Source organism: Salvia splendens, chromosome 13 (assembly GCF_004379255.2).
Source record: "Salvia splendens isolate huo1 chromosome 13, SspV2, whole genome shotgun sequence".
Classification (NCBI taxonomy): domain Eukaryota; kingdom Viridiplantae; phylum Streptophyta; class Magnoliopsida; order Lamiales; family Lamiaceae; genus Salvia; species Salvia splendens.
In genome coordinates, this window is record NC_056044.1 from 15,284,997 (window position 1) to 15,304,594 (window position 19,598).

Genomic DNA, 19,598 nt, shown 5'->3' on the forward strand with positions numbered 1-19,598 from the left:
TATCCGGTGGTCGCCCAAGGTGTCGCGGGCGACGCCGGTCGGCCGTTTACGCTCGTTCTTTCCTCCGTTGGCTCCTCGTATTTTCCATGACGTCGGAATAATTTTTGAAAATGAATTAAGCTCATAATTAATTTATCTCAACTATTTTCCTTCGCCATAATTTTATTTCGGACTTGAGATAATATTATTCATGCTTCAAAATATGTTGAAATTAATTAAATAATTCCCCACAATTAATTTATCGGCCCAAGGATTTAAAAGTTGCCCACAACCAAAATTCTTCAATAATTAAAAGGCCCATCCTTATTCCTCCAATTAACTTGAGAAGCCCCAAATCAATTAAAGAGGACCCAACACCCCAATTTTAATTATTGAGGCCCAATTCTTTTAAAGAAAAACCAAGGCCCAAAGTTCATTACCCCACGTCTCTCTCTCCCCTTCTATCTTCTTCTCTCTCTCCTTTCTTCTCTTTAGCTTTCAATTCCCGTCGCCTACTCCTTCTCACCACACAATCGACGGCTCCAACTTCCGTCGAGGGATCCGACTTCAATTCTCCGCCCGCGCCGTCGCGTTGACTGCCGTTCGCCGCTCACGTCGCCGCCCCTGCTGTACCGGGAGCGATGCCGCTGCCCGTCAATCTGCCGATTCGCCGCCGTGAGACGCTGCCGTCGTCGTTGCTGCTGCTCCAGGCTGCTGTTTTCCGGCACGCTGCTGTCGCAGAGAGGTCCAGCCGCCGGAGCAGTCAACCCCTGCTGTCGCCGCCACCCCGAACAGACACCGCGCAGCCCCGAACAACTCCGAACAGCCCCGAAACGTCCCGAAAGCTAAGTTCTCGTACTCAAATTATGTTCTTTTCGCATCGATTTTTATTTTGCCGAGGGAAAGTTCATTTGGAAAAGTTTGATCTATTGTTGATTGGTGTATGATGTACACTATGCAAAACATGAGTTGCAAATTGGGAAGGGATTATACCTCAAACCGTTTGAAGGAAAGTGGTGCCACGGTCCGAAAGAGAGAGCTCCTTGGATTTGGAACTTTCGATTTCTTGGGTTGTTATGAGATTGAAGCAAAACAGGGCAGTGGCTTTCCTCAAACTCACGGCTCTCCCTCTCTCTCTCTATGATTTTTGCTTGAAAATGTTGAAGTGGAAGGGTAGGAGAGGAGATAAATGAAGGATCTTGATGTATTAATTTGTGTGACTTTTGATTTTAGAATTGAAGGTGGAAGATGGAAGATAAAGGAGTTGAAAACATGGAGAGTCTCCATGGAGAAGAATCGGCCGAGAAGGAGGAAAGAAAGAAGGAAGAAGGAAAGAATTCTTGGGCTTGCTCCCAAATTATTTAAATTGTTTTGGGGCTCAATTAATTGTAAGCCCAAGTTTGTATAATTATTAATTGGTTGGTCTTGTTGATTATTATGGCTCAAAGCCATTTTAAATAAACATTTGGACTCTAATTCATCATTTGAGAATTCCAAGTGTATTATTATTATATTGCATTCTTGTTCACTAATTAAAGTTCGTAAATCTTAATTAAATTTTTTGTTCGTTTCCTTTCGTTTAGACAAATTTTTATTTGTCTCGTAGTAACTTGGTGTTGTTCTAAGTACCATAAATACTATACTTTATAAAAACAAAACGAGAAGCAAAGAATGACGACAAAATTTTACTTTTATTAAAACAAGACATATTAATTTAGTACTTAAAAAGTACGGGCGTTACACGATCGTACGAGACGTGCGATCCGTCGGCGCTCGCGCCGAGGTGGATCGCGCCATGCACGATCGGGAGAGGGTTGTCGATTGAGTGGGAGCCGAGGGATCGCGGTCACGAGGCGACGCGCAGACGAGCATGGGCTCGTGCAAGCCGCCGGCCGAGGCCGCAAACCAAGCCGGAACCCGCGTCGAGATCGAAACGACGGAAAGTGTGGCACGACAGTTCGATCGAGAACATGCCGAGGTGCCGAGCCACCAAGCCGAGAACCCTAGGCGGAAGGGTCGAGAGGGATGGCAGCGCTGGCCGAGAGCAGCCGCGCTGTCGCGTGAGCTGTTGACCGGGAGTGCACGCCACCTAGACCATCAGATAGGCTGGGACGGGGTCCGAGCTGGTCGAGAGCAAGCGCGCCACCGTGCGCTCTGCTGGCCGAGAGCTCGAGCCGCCCGACGGAACGCTAGCCGAGACGCATCGGCACCCGACGGTCAAGACAACCGGGACGGGCGCTCGCCGCTGGCCGAGACGCGGCGACACCCGATGGCTCGACGGTCCGAGACGCTGGCGCGCTAACTGCGCGCCGGTGGCCGAGACGCTGTGTGCGTCGTGTTCCGACGACGAACTCGTCGGATCTTCGTCGTTCATCGTTCGTGCGAACCTCGTACGATGAGATAACGATGAAGGATTATTTTAATGATTATTTAATTATTTTATTAAAAGATATCATTAAAATATTATTATTTAATGGAAATAAAATCTTTTTAGAAGATTTGTTAGATTTTAGGAATATTTTTATTATTATCTATATCTATGGAAATAAATAATATTATTTTATTCCTAGATGATATAGATGAGAATAATTTATACTTTCCTAATATTTATATATATAAGATCCTAAAAAGGATATATATGTATGAAATATCTCTTCCTAATCTTGAACATGGAATTAATCTGAATTTAATTTTTCATGTATTATTAAGAATTAAATAATTTATTTATTTTAGACATATCTTATAGTAGACATGAATAAGAATTATATTCTAGAACAATAATTTCCTAAAGGAAGATACCAATTAATAAAAGATTTAATTATCCAGCAAATTAAATACCAACAGAATTTAAATATAGTCTTAAACTGCCTCAAGGCTAAGGATAATTAAAGAAAAACCATAACCCAAAATATCTAAGCTATAATTACGAACTCAATGTTTGTATATGGTCTCCACCAATTGGTTTGCAATTTATGAAGCTTTTTTTCTAATATTATCGCCACCTGCACTGTGGGGACAATAATTCTAAGAAATAACAAGTTCATATGGCGGACTTCTCAAATATAAATGGTATGAACTAGAATGTGATTTCCAATACTATCGCCACCTGCTCTGTGGGGACAATAATCCTAAGAAACTAGGAGATTCAGAAGTCCACACATGATTTATGAGATAGCTTGATCTTGTTAGCAGTACATAAGCATTGTTATGAGAGTGTGTTGTAAAAATGATATTCTGTAATGCTAAATTCGGTGGTCTTGCTTAGGCAACATTAGGCGGCCATGCCTCTCTGTGGTCTCTGGCCTATTCGTCGGTGTTGTGACCAGTAAAATTGTAAGATTTTAATGCGTATTGACTTCCTCTAGAGGGTACAAAATTTTAATTTTACAGTTGTAAGATTTTGAAAAGTTTTATGGTTAATCTAATCAAATTTCTTACATAAGTTTATGACAAATAGTAAATACTCTGTTTTGCAGTGCAATTCAAATCGTCACAATGTCGTTCAATCCTCTTTCTGCAATTCTCAAAGAAAACAAACTCGAGGGCCAAAATTACATAGAATGGAAACAAAATTTGGACATCGTTCTTACAGCTGAAGAGTACAACTTTGTGCTCACACCCCCGCGACCTCCAGTACCGGTGGCTAACGCTGCGGTAGGACTCAGAGATGCACATAGAGAGTGGCATAAGGCGAATGAGATAGCTAAGTGCTACATGTTGGCATCTATCTCTTCAGTACTCAAGCATCAACATTCTGCCATGGAAACTGCCACTGAGATTATGCAGAATCTCAAGAATCTTTTTGGTACTCAGAATCGAACGGCTAAGTCTCAAGCCTTTCAGAGTATCATGTCGAAGACAATGAAGGAGAGCTCGTCTGTGAGGGAACATGTCCTCGAGATGATGGGCCACCTAAACCAGATTGAGGTCTTGGGAGGGACGATCGATCCCGAGTCCCAAGTGACAATCATCCTTCAAAGTCTTCCCCCTAGCTTCCAGCAGTTCAAGCTCAACTTTGAGATGAACAAAAGGAATTACACCTTGGCAGAGCTGTTGACTGAACTTCAGTCGACAGAGGACCTCATGGTTCAGGCTAAGGCTGCCATGATGACTTCGGTTCTTCGTTCCTCTGGCTTCAAGCCTAGCAAAGAAAAAAGGCAGGCACCGAACTCAGAATCGGGCAAAGTGGCTAAGGGAAAGAAGAAGAAAAGAGCAAATAAGAAGCCCTCGGGGAAGTGTTTCAAGTGTGGTGAGAAGGGGCATTGGAAGCCAGTCTGTCCTAAAAGGGGCAAGGCTACAAGTATGCACCAAGCTCTAGTAGTCGAGTCATGTTTGGCTTCGACATCTACTTGCACTTAGGTTATTGACACAGGAGCTACCGATCATATTTGTTTTGATCCTGATTTAATGCAGGTGACAAGACGGCTACATGAACGTGAGATCGAAGTCCAGCTGGGCGACGCTACCAAAGTGGCGGCCGTTGCAGTGGAGACATTTATTTGCGTTTTAGTAGTGATAGATTTTTTATTTTGAAGAATGTTTTGTTGATACCTTCTTTTAGAAGAAATTTAATTTCAGTTTCTAAATTGGTTTTTGATGGATATTCGATTTCTTTTAATGACAACTGCGTTATTAAGAAAGATGGTTCTTATATCTGTCGTGGTATCATGGAAAACAATCTGTACACAATCACTTCTACACAATTTAATAATCGCAAATCAGAACTCAATACAACATCAAAAATTTCAAAGAAACGAAAGGAACCTTCAAGTTCAATAAACGAAACGTACTTATGGCACCTTAGACTTGCTCATGCAAATGAAAGGAGGATCCATTCTCTTGTTCAACAAGATCTTATCAAAGGTCTAGAGGAGGAACCTTTTCATGAGTGTGAGTCATGCTTAGAAGGCAAGATGACCAAGAGGCCTTTTAAGGCTAAGGGCAATAGGGCCAAGGAAGTACTTGAGCTCGTTCATTCCGATGTATGTGGACCAATGTCTACGGAGGCAAGAGGTGGTGTTCGATACTTCATCACATTTATTGATGACTTCTCGAAAATTGGATATGTCTATTTGATGCGTCACAAGTCAGAGTCGTTTGACAAGTTTAAAGACTTTAAGACTCTTGTGGAGAAGTATCATGGAAAGAATATCAAAAGCCTACGATATGATCGTGGAGGCGAATACCTCAGTGCCGAATTTTTGGACTACTTTTCGGAGTCAGGAATTAAATCCCAACTGACTGCGCTGGGCACACCCCAGCAGAACGGGGTGGCTGAAAGAAGGAACATGACCTTGTTAAATATGGTTCGATCGATGATGAGTTATGCACGTCTGCCTATTTCATTTTGGGGACATGCCTTGCTTTCTGCAAGCCATATTTTAGATAATTTACCATCAAAATCCGTACCTACTACTCCTTATGAGTTGTGGACTGGGCGCAAGCCCAATCTAGCATATCTCAAGATTTGGGGTTGCCTGGCTCATGTATTGGAAAAGGATCCAACTAAGCTAGGATCAAGGACGGAGGTATGTTTGTTTATAGGATACCCCAAAGGGACGAGAGGTTATGAATTCTTTAGTCTCCGAGACAAGAAAGTCATTGTGAGTACTCCCGCAACATTCTTAGAGGAAGACTATGTAATGAATCATAAACCCAGCAGTGAAGTGGCTCTTGATGAGCTAACTTCTGTCACAATTTCCATTAACCAAAAACAAGTACCAAGTGTACAAACAATTCCCGAAACTTCAACTTCTACTCAAAATATCGTAGTGCTGCGCCGCAGTGGGAGGGTCTCGCATGAGCCCGACAAATACATTGGTTTGGGAGAATCTATGGATCACTCCTCGGACAGTAATGTATTAGATCCCTGGAACTTTGCGGAGGCGCTGGCAGATGTCTAACATTGCGAATGGGTGAAAGAAATGGATTCAGAACTACAATCTATGATAGACAAAGACGTCTACGATTTGTCCGTCCTACCCGAAGGCTGTACTGCCATTTGGAGCAAGTGGATATATAAACGTAAACGTGGACCTGATGGACGAGTTAAAGTCTTTAAGGCAAGACTAGTGGCCAAGGGGTATACCCAAAAGGAAGGCGTCGATTATGACGAGACCTTCTCCCCAATGCCCACGCTTAAATGGATCCGGATACTATTGTCTATTGCAGCTTATATGGATTGGGATGTATGGCAGATGGACGTTAAGACTGCATTTCTAAACGGCAGTCTTGAGGAGACCATCTGCATGGAACAACCCGAAGGATATGCCATAAAGGGCAAGGAACACATGGTTTGGAAGCTTAAGAAGGCCATTTATGGCCTCAAGCAAGCATCTAGATCGTGGAACCAATGTTTCGATCAAACTGTTCGCAAGTTTGGATTTGAAAAGTGCCCAAGTGAAAGATGTGTGTATAAGAAAGTTGATAAGGGGAATGTAGTGTTTTTAGTATTATATGTAGATGACATTCTTCTAATAGGAAACAATAAAAAGATTTTGTCATCAGTACGAACATGGTTGTCGAACCAGTTCGAGATGAAAGATATGGGAGACTCGGGACACATCCTCGGGATCAAGGTTCTTCGGAATGGAGAAAAGAAGATGTTGTGCTTATCTCAAGAACCTTACATCAACACAATACTTAGTCGTTTTAGCATGCAGGACGCCAAGAATGGTTTTTTACCTTTTAGACATGGCATCCATTTATCTCAAGAGATGTGCCCTAAAACGCCGTCTAAGATACAAGCAATGAGAAGGATTCCATATGCTTCGGCAGTTGGAAGTCTCATGTATGCTATGGTTTGTACTAGACCCGATATTTGCTTTGTTGTTGGCATGGTGGCAAGATATCAGTCGAATCCGGGCCAAGGACATTGGACTGCCGTAAAGAACATACTCAAGTACCTTAAACGGACTAAGGACTATGCTCTAGTTTACAATGCAGCCGAGCTCTGTCCTTTGGGATATACTGACTCAGACTTTCAAGCTGATCAGGACTCGAGAAAATTTACTTCAGGATATGTGTTCACCTTAGGAGGTGGAGCCGTAATTTGGAAGAGTGTGAAGCAGAAATGCATCGCGGACTCGACCATGGAAGCCGAGTATGTGGCCGCTTCGGAGGTTGCAAAAGAGGCTGTATGGTTCAAGAACTTCCTTATGGATTTAGGTGTGGTTTCGAATCTGCCCAAGAGCATCACCATTTATTGTGACAATTCTGGTGCTGTGGCAAACTCGAAAGAACCAAGAGTCCACAAAGCGAGCAAACACATCGAGCGGAAGTATCATATCATCAGGGATATAGTGCAGAGAGGAGACATACAAGCAGTCAAGATTGCGTCAGAGAACAACCTGGCAGATCCTCTAATTGTTATTTTCCAATAAATGCAACAGATTATTTTTTGTCATAATGTTGTTATGTTTTACATTTAATGGTTGTTTATTGCATATTTAAATGTATAAGCAAACGTAACAAAGTCTAAGTCTTTGTTTTAGTAGACCGGTTGTGGGCGTCGTCCAATTTAAGGTACCACGGTCAGTTCTAAACAAAGAAAAATAAGAATTTCACAACCTAGATAACCCTAGACTACCTATCGTGATAGGTTGCAATGTCAGTCCGATTATTTCTAAGCCTTATTGAAATAAGATGACATTGGTGTGGTATAGCACTGAATGGATCTAACAGCAAGACGGGTCTGTATGCTATCTACAGAAAGATGAGTTCTTGATAATTAATTTCTTAATCAATGTACGTTAGCATTGAGCATACGATATTGAGTATCTACTACTTTGACTTACCAAAGGTGCGGGTTTTTCGTCACCCAGCGATCCAGGTATTTTGGGTAGTGGTGATCATTATCTAGCGGTGCTAGGATTGCTATTACGTTGAATCGTGCGCGAGGAGAGTCTCGTTTGATAACATCCACAAGAGGAGCTCGAAACAAGGTTTTATTATTCGGAACCTAGCTAGTTAGAGTTTAATTACTCTATGAATAATAAATAAGAGTTTCTTGCTAAGTCCACTCTTGGAGATTAAAATATGTTAATTAATTAAGTCCATAGTAGACAATAATTAATTAATGGATGTTTCTATCTTAAGCGCGGGAAATAAATTAAATGCAATTAAAGGAAACCCGGAATACTTATAATTTCGGATTTGGAAGGCAGTGCAATATTACTTCTGTAGTGGATGCTTGTAATATTCCAATATAAGCTTATATTAAATTGTGGGTTCAATTTAATTAGTAAAAACTAATTGGGTGAGGCCTGATCCGAATTCTTCCTTAGATCCCTGACTTGGCCGAATAAGTGACTTATATAAATAGGAGAATAAAGGAGACAGAAAATACACTTTTTTCTATCAAAATTTTCGTCCCCCTCTAGAGAGAGAGAGTTCAAAATTTGTGCTTCCTCCGTGAGCAGTTTCTGTCTTCGTTATTCAAGTCCTAGTACATTGGTGAGATTTGCCCACACAAATATCAGCGTATAGTGCGGGACACCAGTCAGAAGGTCCGAGGTCGAGTACTGAAGATCTTCACGTGGAGAAGACGCAAGCTATCTTCGATTCTTGATCGAATCAACGAGGTAATTTGGCTAACTCCGTAGTATGCATGTTTTAGGGATTTTATATTCTAAAGCATGATTTTAATTCAAGTTATGAGCATGATACATGTGATAATTATGTGAATAGAATTTGTCTAAATAATCTGCTAAATAGATCAAATTTATGTGATCGCCAATTCATGCACGCTTCCGCTGCCAACCCCTTCAATACAAAGTTGATTACTAACATTAGGGTTGTCAATCCTAAATATGTAACTCCTAAAAGCTCCTAAGACCCTTGAAAAGTCCTCACTCTCAATTAACAGTACCGTTTTAAAGGACGCTAATTGTAGTGTTTACTAAGTGGATCTAACTCGCCAACCTCCTCTCTCGATTATGTAGCAAGTTATATTAAATCATCCAAGGTTGTGTCCCTCAATCATGAAGTATCATTATTCACTTAGAGAAGAAACAAAGTAAAAACAAAAAGGATATTAAATAGAAAAGGAATTGTATAACCAAAGTCCTTACTAACACATCCCTAGAATCCTACGAATTTAGTTACACATGATGTAATAATCTAAAAACATAGATTGAAGGAAAGACAATTGGAACATAAAAGTAAAGCAAATAAAACCCAAAGGTTGAATCCGTGTAGCTTTGATGCTCTGGAATCCTTCTTCAACTCCTTGCACAATGAAGCACTCTAACTTTTAATCACTAGAAAATATGTTGCAAAAAAAAGGATATTATTAATGAATCTTGAGGTGGTATTTATTGGGGAAAAATCTCCCCTCTCAAATAAGGAAAAGGGTTGCAAAATATGGTAAATCTTGGAGAGGAAATTAGGGCAAATCTGCTCGCTGCCCTTTTGTGGCGGACCGCCGCACCTTGACCGGCGGTCGCCGCGCATTAATCCAAAGCTTCCGACTCTTTGGTGGCGGTCGCCACGCACTTCCCGGCGGTCGTCGGGCAAGTCTTCATTCCATGCACAGATTTCCTGAAACGGGCCGCTACAGAAGTGGCGGTCGCCGGCAGTGTTACGGCGGTCGCTGGACGCTACCTGAAACTCCAGATTTCCTACTTCGCTTTTTGACTTCCTTTTTATGCTCAAATATGCGCATTTCTCACAAAACATGTCAAAATACCAAAATACATAAAATATGCAAATAATGGACATGTAATGAAACTTTTACATTAAAAACAGATCAAATAATGGCCTTAAAACCATTCAAAATCCAAGTGTATCACCTCTCAAATTGAAATTTTTTTCCCTTTGGAGCCAACTTTTGAGCCTTTAAGCCTAATCTTTGGAAGTCAAATAAAAGGGGACAATTCCTTGGGTTAGTTGTTTAGAATTGTACATCTTTTGTAAAGGAATTGGATAGATAAGGAGGAAAGTTATAAAAAAGTAGTGTGCTTAACATAGAAAAGTGCAAGTTGTGAAATAGAAAAATTCAAAATGTGTGTTTGATCAAGAAATGATGCTTTTAAGAAAGAAAAACAAGAAGAAAAGAGAAGAAAGAAAAGAAAAGAAAAGAAAAGAAAAGAAAAAGAAAAAGAAAAAAAGAAAGAAAGTTGTGAAGAAAATAGAAAAAAAAAATCAAAAGTTGGGAAAGTGAGTTGAAGGAGAAAATAAGTGTTAGAAGTGTCTTAGGTTTTTAGAAAAGTAGAGTCACTTTAACTCTAAATGGGATTTTTTTTGAGTCACTTTTTAGCCAAATATTTCTCGCCTACCAAAGAGCCTACATTACAATAAAAAATGAAGACCTTTCGGACTTTTGATGCTTAATCACATCTAGTAGAGGAGGGATTTGACTTTGAGCAAACATATGGTAAACTTTGCATGATGCATGATTTGAGTGTATATACACTTTGTCATATACACTTTGAGAGTGAGAGATAAGTACACTTCCTATCTTTGGAAGTTTACTACATGTGAGTGCATGAATTCAAGGTGTTCCAAGAGTTAGTAATGAAAGTGCACTAATAAGTCTTGCTTGATTTGTTTGCGCTAATTCATGCTTAATCTATCTTTTCCATAATTTGAGGCAATTATGACATCTAGTCTTTATGCAATCCGTGCATCTATTTATGTTTCTTTCTTATTTTTGTTTGAGGATAAACAAATATTCAAGTTTGGGGGTATGATACGCTCAGATTTTGCACTATTTTAAGGCCATTTTGTGGTCCTTTTTGAATGTCAAAATTGCATTACATGTCCATTATTTGCATATTTGATCCATTTTGGTATTTTTGACGTGTTTCGTAAGAAATGTGCAAAATAGAGCTAAAGAATGGCATAAAAATGTCAAAGTTCGGAAGCTGGAGCAAAAGGCAACCCTGCGGACCGCTGGTGCATGGTAGCGGTCGTTAAAAATCACTCCAGAAGGTTCTAACTCTCTCCAGCGCCCATTTGGACCATGCCAGCGCCCACTGGGCATGTTCGCGCATGACAGCTTCTCTTTGACTTCGAAAGAGATTCGCGTTGGTACCTTGATCATCTCAATCGGAGTTTTGTGGAGAAAGTTATTGTCGTTCTACTAAAGTCACGCAAAGCTGTTAAGTGCAGAATTTTATACGGAAATTAAACGAAGGAAAGAAAACATTACCTTGTAGCCGATCATCTAAGCAGAATTTTTCAAGGAGATACAAAGAAGGCTATACCGGATGCATTCCCAGAGGAACATCTACATTGCATGGGAGAATCCTCGAGACCTATTAGATGGGAGAAGGTGTTGGCAGTAATTGGTCCAGGAGATTCGGACAAAGGGAAGTATCAGCTGAATGCAGAGCCATGGTTTGTGGACCTGGCAAACTACTTAGTCACAGGAGAGCTGCCAAGTACACCAGAGATTTCTCGGGCCCAGATGATGAAAATTAGGAGTGAGGCCAAGTACTATTTCTGGGATGATCCATACCTTTGGAGGATGGGTTCAGACCAAGTGATCAGAAGATGTATTCCGGAATGGAAACAGAGGGATGTGCTGGACTATTGTCATGCATTGGCATGCGGTGGACATTTTGGCCAAAGAAAAACTGCTCGGAAAGTCTTAGATAGCGGATTTTACTGGCCATCGTTCAAGAAGGACGCTTATGAGTTCTGCCAGAATTGTGGCCGCTGCCAGCAGACTGGGGGAATCTCTACTGTGATGAGATGCCCCAGGTCCAGTAATCGTCTGTGAAATGTTCAATGTCTGGGGGATGGACTTCATGGGTCCATTCCCATCTTCCTACGGAAATTCTTACATACTGGGGGCAGTAGATTATGTATCGAAGTAGATAGAGGCGAAGGCGACGGCAACATGTAAAGCAAAGGAGGTCACGAAGTTCCTCAAGGCTAATATTTTTAGACGATATGGTGTGTCGAGGGCAGTCATCTCAGACCAAGGAACGCATTTCTGTAACCGAACCATGGAGGCCATTATGAAGAAATACGGAGTACACCACCGACTTTCTACTCTGTACCACCCACAAAGCAACGGGCAGGTACAAATTTCCAACCGAGAGATCAAAGGAATTCTAGGGAAAACAGTCAACCCGTCGAGGAAAGATTGGAGCAGACAGTCAACGACTATGCCATTGGCTAATCCCTTTGCGCCACGTCGGCCTGCTCAGCGACACGGACGTGCTCGATGCATCAAGCAGCACCGTGCCAGCGGCAAGAGCACAGCGGTGGACAACACAAAGCCGCGCCAGCGGCACGGACGCCGTCCTTCAAGGAAAGCACCAATGCGGATGCTCTTATGTGTTTAAGTATAAACTGGCTAAATAGAAAGCAAGATTCCCTTAGTGAGAGTAATTGAAGAGATGATACATGTCAATTTTTGAGACCTCGTTCTTTAGTAAATCAAAAGCAGTTTGGAGGAAGTAGAACACTTTCTACTAAACAAAAAAAAATCACAGAGGTTGCCACTTGATGCTTAGGGGGAAATAATATAGGGGAGTTAGGACTAAAGGAAAAAGTAGAAACCAGTTGAGCTTAATTCTTTTGAATCTACTGGACCTGTCTCATTGTAAGAGCACCCCCTAGCTAGCAAAGTTGAGCCTATTCAAGAAAAAAATGTCCTTTCTTTTGGCAACTCAGCTTTCATGTCATATGAACGAGGGGGTGACTCACCATTCGGGGTAGAGATAATTGTGAGACAGGGGAGTTATAGAGTAAAGAATAAATCGGGCATGAAAATCTGTAACCTGACCTAGGAAAAAAATTAGAAAGAAAACGGGCAGGAAAAAGTTGTAACTTGGCCCGAGAAAAAATAAAGAAAGAGAATTAGAAAAAAAGGGGGCAGGAAAAAAAGTCTATAGCTTGACCCAGGAGAAAATATGAAAAAAAAATAGGAAAGGAAAGTTAGAAAAGGTGGGCTGGAAAAAAAATTGTAACCTAACCCAGTAGAGGATAGTGAGGGAATAAGGCCAAAATGGCCAAGGAACAACTCCGAAGTTTGGGAAGTTAGATTTGTAAATAGGGGGGTTGTTTTCCATCTTTTGTCTCCAAGTTCACATGTCCTTCATATAAATTGTACTTACACTCCTTGAACTTAGGCCCCCTAGGATCCTCACCTAAACATACTATAATCCACTGGCCCCGTTATAACCAAATAAAAAGACCTTAAGGAACTTCTTTTGTGTCAGTAGAACCCAAGGCATCAGTGGTGTGGCAAAATACTTGAGTGAATGGTCCTAACATTTCTGGTGAGGGTTGAGTGACCGAGTGAATCTGAGACTGTAGACGATTGGATTGACCTTAAGCTTGTAGGGACGACTGCTAGAACTTGAACCAGTTTATACATCAGTGTTTTTTTTTTGTTTTCTGTGTCTTACTTGTTTTCTTTTATGTGTGTTTGTGTTTATTTTCTTTGTCTAAGTTTTTTTGTGTCTAGGTCTAGGAGTTTGTGTTTGTTTCTTTTCTTTAGAGTCGGTCAAGTAATAACCATGCACGAATTTGCCTTATTTCTTTATTTGGTCTTTCATACTTGAGGACAAGTATGGTTTTGTAACGCCCGTACTTTTATAGTGCTTGACACGCGTAAATCGAAGAACGGTTGAGGAATTTATATTTGGAACAACACCAAATAGTAACTTTTTTCGTTGGGCGATTTTAATCGTTGTGAGAACGAGATAACAAAAGTTAATAAAGTTTTGCGAATTTTAATTATCGAAAGAAATACGAGAATATAAAGTACGTATATTTATTTTTGGGCTTCTCAAATTAAAAGTAGAGTCCGAATGATTATCTACAAAAAATGGCTTGGGCCGTAACTATTTAAGAATCTAGCCAATTAATAAATATACAAACTTGGACTTGCCACTATTGAGCCCAAAACAAATTAAATCAAAATGTGGGAGCAAGCCCAACACCCTCCTTCCTTCTTCCTCTTCTCGGCCGTTTCCCCTACAATAGTGACCCTCCACCTTTCAAACCTTCTATCTTCCACCATTAAATCCTACAAACCAAAGGTCACACATTAATCCACAAGCTCTTCATGTATCCCTTTCTCTAACACTTCACATTCACAACTTCAATCAAAGAAAAAAAAAGAGAGGAGCCGAGAGGGAGTTTGCCGAGAGGAAGGGGAGAATTTTTTTGGCTACCATCCTTTGTGTTTCTACAACCAAATTCAACCATTTTTGGAGGTATAATCTTTTCCTATCACCAAGCATGAGATTGTTATATCTATGCATATATGTTTTTCACACATCCTTTACCATAACCAATTCAAATAGCAATCAACTAAGAATCAATCAAACTATCGCCGTATGTAATCAAAACCACGAAAGAACTTAACTTTATAATCATAACGGGTATTGCGGGACGTTTCGGAGTGGTTCGGGGTGTTTCCGGGGAAGAGGTAGCCGCCGGCAGCGGCGAGCGACCGGTGACAGCAGCGGCTCCTCCCCGTGGCAGCAGCAACACGGTGGCAGTAGCTCTTCTCACCCCCCGCGGAAGCAGCTCCCCGACGGCAGCGGTGGCGTCGGATCGTCTCTGCGGCAGGAGCTCCCCGACGGCACGGCAGCGATGGCGGCGGCGAACAGAACCGGCGGCGACCACTGCAATGGGCACCGATTCCTCACCGACGGTGCAGCCGCAGTGGTGTCCGACGGTGGTGAAGGCAGCGTGCCGGAGCGAGCGACGGGGAAGGGAGAGTCGGCGTTTCCTCTCTGTTCCGTCGAATTGGTGGAGTAGAGGGAGAGAGAAGATAGAGAGGGAGATAAAAGAATTTTGGGCCTTTGTTTTGTTTGGGCCTTTTAATAATTAATTGGAACTCTAAATAATTGTTGGGGCTTCCTAATTAAGTTTTTGAGGAATAAGGTGGGCTAAGCTTAATCTTTTGGGCCAGAAATTAAAAGTAAATCGGGGGAAATTATTTAGTTAATTCCCGGAGGTTTTTTTGAAGGATGAATAATGTTACCCTAAGCAAGAAATAATATGCTTTCAAAGATAAAAAATTTCGATAATTAAAGTATGCGCATAAATAATTTTTAGAAATTAATTTCGACGTCAGGGAAAATACGAGGAGCCAACGGAGGAAAGAACGAGCGTAAGCGGCCGACCGGCGTCGCACGCGACGCCTTGGGCGACAGCCGAACAACCAAAAATGCACGAAAACCGAGAAAAAGAATTAAAAGATTTTAATTAGAGTGCATGCATTCTAAAATGTCTTCGTTACCGAGATTGATGTGTACTTTATGTATTTACTGAAAAGGTGGTTCGCACACACGCTAAAGTCGGAACGAGGAACTTTTTACGGAAATCCTAAGCTTTTGAGGTGGGCTTTATTACTTAAACTCTTTTATTTGAAATGATATGTTATGGTGAAATAAAGGTGGTTTAAAATAGTATGTCATGCCGTATTTTATGTTTTGATTTGCCTATCTGATTGTCTACTGGGATAATATCCTACTAGACTTTGATAGTTAACGAATTCGGGTCTGACTAGGGAGTGAGTCCCTACTCGGACTAGTGCACTGATAGGGATCGTGAGCCGTCCCCTAGGTCGGCTGGTCCAGTGATCGAGATTGTGGCCACATTCTCGTTTCACATGATAGCTCAGATATGGTAAATGATGGGGGATGATGATTGCCTGCAGGCACTATTTTTATTAAAGGAATGATTTAGTGTTTCTCGGCCTTTTTAAAGTAAAACCCGAGATTCACTCGATGATGGCTTGACATGTCTTAAATGATAAATGTATTTCGGGCATGAGTTCACTGAGTGCATCAAGTACTCAGCCCCTGCATATGTTTTCCCTATGTGCAGGTTGAGCGTGGACGGGGGACGGAGGATGTTGAGCATTGGACAGAGACAGTATTCAATAAATGATCCGGTTACTATTGTGTCTTCATACATAGTAGTAGCTAACTCTCAAATGCTTCCGCTATGTTAAGTTTTAAAATTCTGATGTTTTCTGTATTCTGCAGAACTATGTCATTCACACTATGTTACTTCGTGATTTGAAACTTTGATTTGATAATGGAATTTCATCTTTTGATCGATATGTCGTACTCCTTTTGATTGTTCCCCATTCTTTCCCGCTTCTTAATTCCCCCACGAGTCACGATTCCCCGTGCTTCCTATCCTTAGGAAGTGCGGCCGTGACAGGTTTAAGTGTGAACAGTTTGATAAGGCTCATTTCATGCATCGGTTATGGGGTAAATTATGTGATTTCCATGGACTAACACGCGTTTATAAGTTTAGGTGCGTAGAAAATCTGTCAGACCCAAAAAGCGGATGGAAAATTTACCAGGCAGAGGGAATCAAAGGAAATTGAAGTGAAGAACGCCAACTCGCAACCTGACTTGGGAGATTGCAGGAGCGATGGTGGGAGCAACTGTGAAGCAAAAGCATCTTTTAAAGGATCTTCTAGGAATGGAAAAAATGACAAATCAGCAAGGAAAATTGCCCTAGAAATCCGAGCCTCAGCTATAAATAGAGACCACAATCATGAAAGAGGCAGTTTCATCTTAGTCTTGCTCTTAGTTCACTCTTCTTCGCTCACTTCACACACAATTCTCTGCGTACTTAGCATAATGGGTTGATAATTTACGGGCTTTTGGGTGTTTTAATTCAGTTCAGTAGTGCAACACCGTCCTCACGGAGGGCGAAGAAACAATCTATTTACATTTCCATTGTGTTTGAGCAGTGACTTCATTGTTTTGGAAGCTCGGCGCTGGATTTTTTTGTTAACTCTGTGTTTTCTGATATTATGCAAGTTTCCGTTTATGTTTATCTGGTACTGATACTTGATGTTGATTTTTACTGATTTGGATGCTTTTTGCAATTGATTGTTGATTTGGAGGTGAGATCGGGTTAATCGGAGTTGAATTGTTGTTGATTTTATTGGATCTGAATTGAGGAGTTATGGATCTGAACGTAGTAGAGTTGGTATTGGTTTGATCTGTGTTGAATTGTCGTTCGAAGTTGTGGATCTGAGACGTTGTGTTCTAATTCTACATGGTTATGGATGTTTACTATTGTTTTCTTATTCTGCTCGACCTAGTAGTTTAGATCTAGTAGTTTTATGCTTAATCGCAATGTTTGAAGCCTGATCTGAGTTTGCTCTATTTTTATATGTTTGATTCTCTGTTTCGTCTGTGTTTATTTAGTTTACTGAAGAAGATGAAGTCGGAAGTTAGTTAGAGTCTGATATGTTGTTGGTTGTTTGTTACATTTTACATCTTTTCTATCATCGTAGCTAAATCGGGAAAAATGGTCCCCACTACTGTTTACGTGTTGTTTTTGGGAAATCATCAACCTAACCCAGTAGTTAGTTATTTGAATTTCCCTAGTTAAATTTTTTCCCCTTGAGTCGTGCATGCGTACGTACTTTTCCTGTTTCCTAGGTCAATTAGATATATTAATTGTCTTTCATTTCCTCTGAGTAGTTAAAACAAACTTAACCCATGAGTTGCGTGGCAGCAGCCAAACCTCTTCCAAATCCTCTGGCGAATAGTAGAATGGGTTAAGGTTTTGAAGCGATTGAGAGTGTCCCAATGATATATTCAGATAGTTTTGAGATTTGCTAGACCTAGCGGTTGGGTGAATCCTCTGGACATGTTTGATTGACACACCTGCAGCGCACACTCTTCCTATCGAGCAACTTCAACAATATAATAAAATTCCATCTCTTTTATATTGTTTAATTGTTGTCTCTAATTTATCATTCTTTATCATATTTGTGTGCAATCTTAAATTCTTTAACTTTTTCATGTTCTTCTATTAGTCATTAGTTATATTCATCATTTGATTAAAAAACTATGGCTAAATCAATTTTAGAATTTAATTTTCACGTAACAGATGGAGAAATTTCTTGAAAGAGAGAATTAATACCATCAATTGGAGAAGGATCAAGTGATGATCACTCAAAAAGAAAACATGTGGAAATCAACGAGGATTTGATGAAGAAAGAAAATTTTGAGTTATCATCCTAATGACCGTGATAGAATTAGAAGTGATTGTATCAGATGGATATACTAATTGGAAGAAAAAAGAAAAAATCAACGAGGATTTGATGAAGCAACAACAACATATCCAATTTGCTTTGCAAAGCAATCAACACAAGCATTCCCATTCAAAAGGATTATCGCACTCGATTGACGGCTTCTCTTGACTGTATCTGTTTTCTTCTATCTCAAGGTATGGCATTCCGTGGTCATGATGAATCAATAGAGTCTACAAATCAAGGCAATTTTCTTATGCTCCTACATTTTTCTTGCTGGTTATATTGATGATATAAAGAAGGTTGTCTTGAATAATGCTCCGGGAAATCAAAAAATGATAGCTCCTGAAATTCAAAAATATCTTGTATGTGCTTGTGCTATGGAGACTACTAATGCTATTCTCCATGAATTAGGTGTTGAATACTTTTCTATATTACTTGATGAAGCTCGTGATATATCAGTTAAGGAACAAATGGCGCTAGCTCTAAAATTTTTCGTTTCAAAAGGATGTGTGGTTGAACGATTTCTTGGTATTGTTCATGTAAAAGACACCAAAGCTTCCTCATTAAAAGCGGCTATAGAAGTTTTGTTTTTGAGGCATAATTTGAGCTTGTCTAAAGCGCGAGGGTAAGGTTATGATGGAGTAAGTAACATGCGAGGTGAATTTAATGGACTCAAGGCATTGATCCTACAAGAGAACTCTTCTGACTATTATGTTCATTGTTTTGCTCATCAATTACAACTAGTTCTTGTTGTCAGGGTCTAATCAAGAAAGAAGTCTTCAAAGAGCTGGTGATACACGTTGGGGTCTCATTATAGGTCATTGGTAAATTTGTCGATCGTGTTCACTCCAGTTATTGATGTTCTCCAAACCATTGATGACGACAATCTTGGCAGTCACGAATCAACTATCTTTGGCATTGCAAGGAAAGATCAAGATATTGTGAATGCGATGACCTTAGTTGAAGAAGCAAAATAACATCTACATGATATGCGGGATGAAGGATGTGAGTCTCTGATCAGCGAAGTATTTATTTTATATCTATATTTTCTAAAAAGAATGATATTGAAATCTTAGATATGAAGGATATGTATAAGACTCCTGGCCGACCTCGAAGGAAAGATGAAGTTTTGACTAACTTGAATTATTTCAGGTTTGAGCTTTTTAATGGTGTGATCGATTGGCAACTACAAGAATTCAACAATCGCTTCAATGTGGCTAACACAAATTTGCTTCTTTGCGTGTCTTGCTTAAGCCCCGAGAGTTCCTTTGCTGCTTTTAACAAATCCAAATTGATTGAACTTGCTCATTGTTATCCTTTGGAATTCTCTGAGGTTAGTTTTCGGTTGCTTGACAAACAACTCGAGACTTCCGCGACATGATATCACATGAAGAGTTCTCAAATCTTGAAAGTATGGGAGATCTTTCTCAGAGGTTAGTTGCTACATGAAAACATATTGTCTATCCTTTGGTTTATTTACTTGTGAAGTTGGCTTTGGTCCTACTAGTTGCTACCACATCAGTTGACAAATATTTTTCGGCTATGAAAATTGTGAAAAGCAGTCTTCGTAATAAGAAGGGAGACTCTTGGATGAATGATTGTTTGATTACTTATATTGAGAGAGAGATATTTTGCA

The 19,598-nt window shown here is 40.4% G+C and overlaps 1 protein-coding gene across 1 annotated transcript; it reads left to right on the forward strand.

Annotated features, from left to right (window-relative positions):
* Nucleotides 1–18,339: 18,339 nt before the first annotated feature.
* On the forward strand, nucleotides 18,340–18,939 carry LOC121760576. Its single transcript, XM_042156220.1, has 2 exons — nucleotides 18,340–18,587; nucleotides 18,780–18,939. Exons 1-2 carry the CDS (start codon nucleotides 18,340–18,342, stop codon nucleotides 18,937–18,939), a joined length of 408 nt encoding a protein of 135 aa, XP_042012154.1.
* The last annotated feature ends 659 nt before the right edge of the window (nucleotides 18,940–19,598 follow it).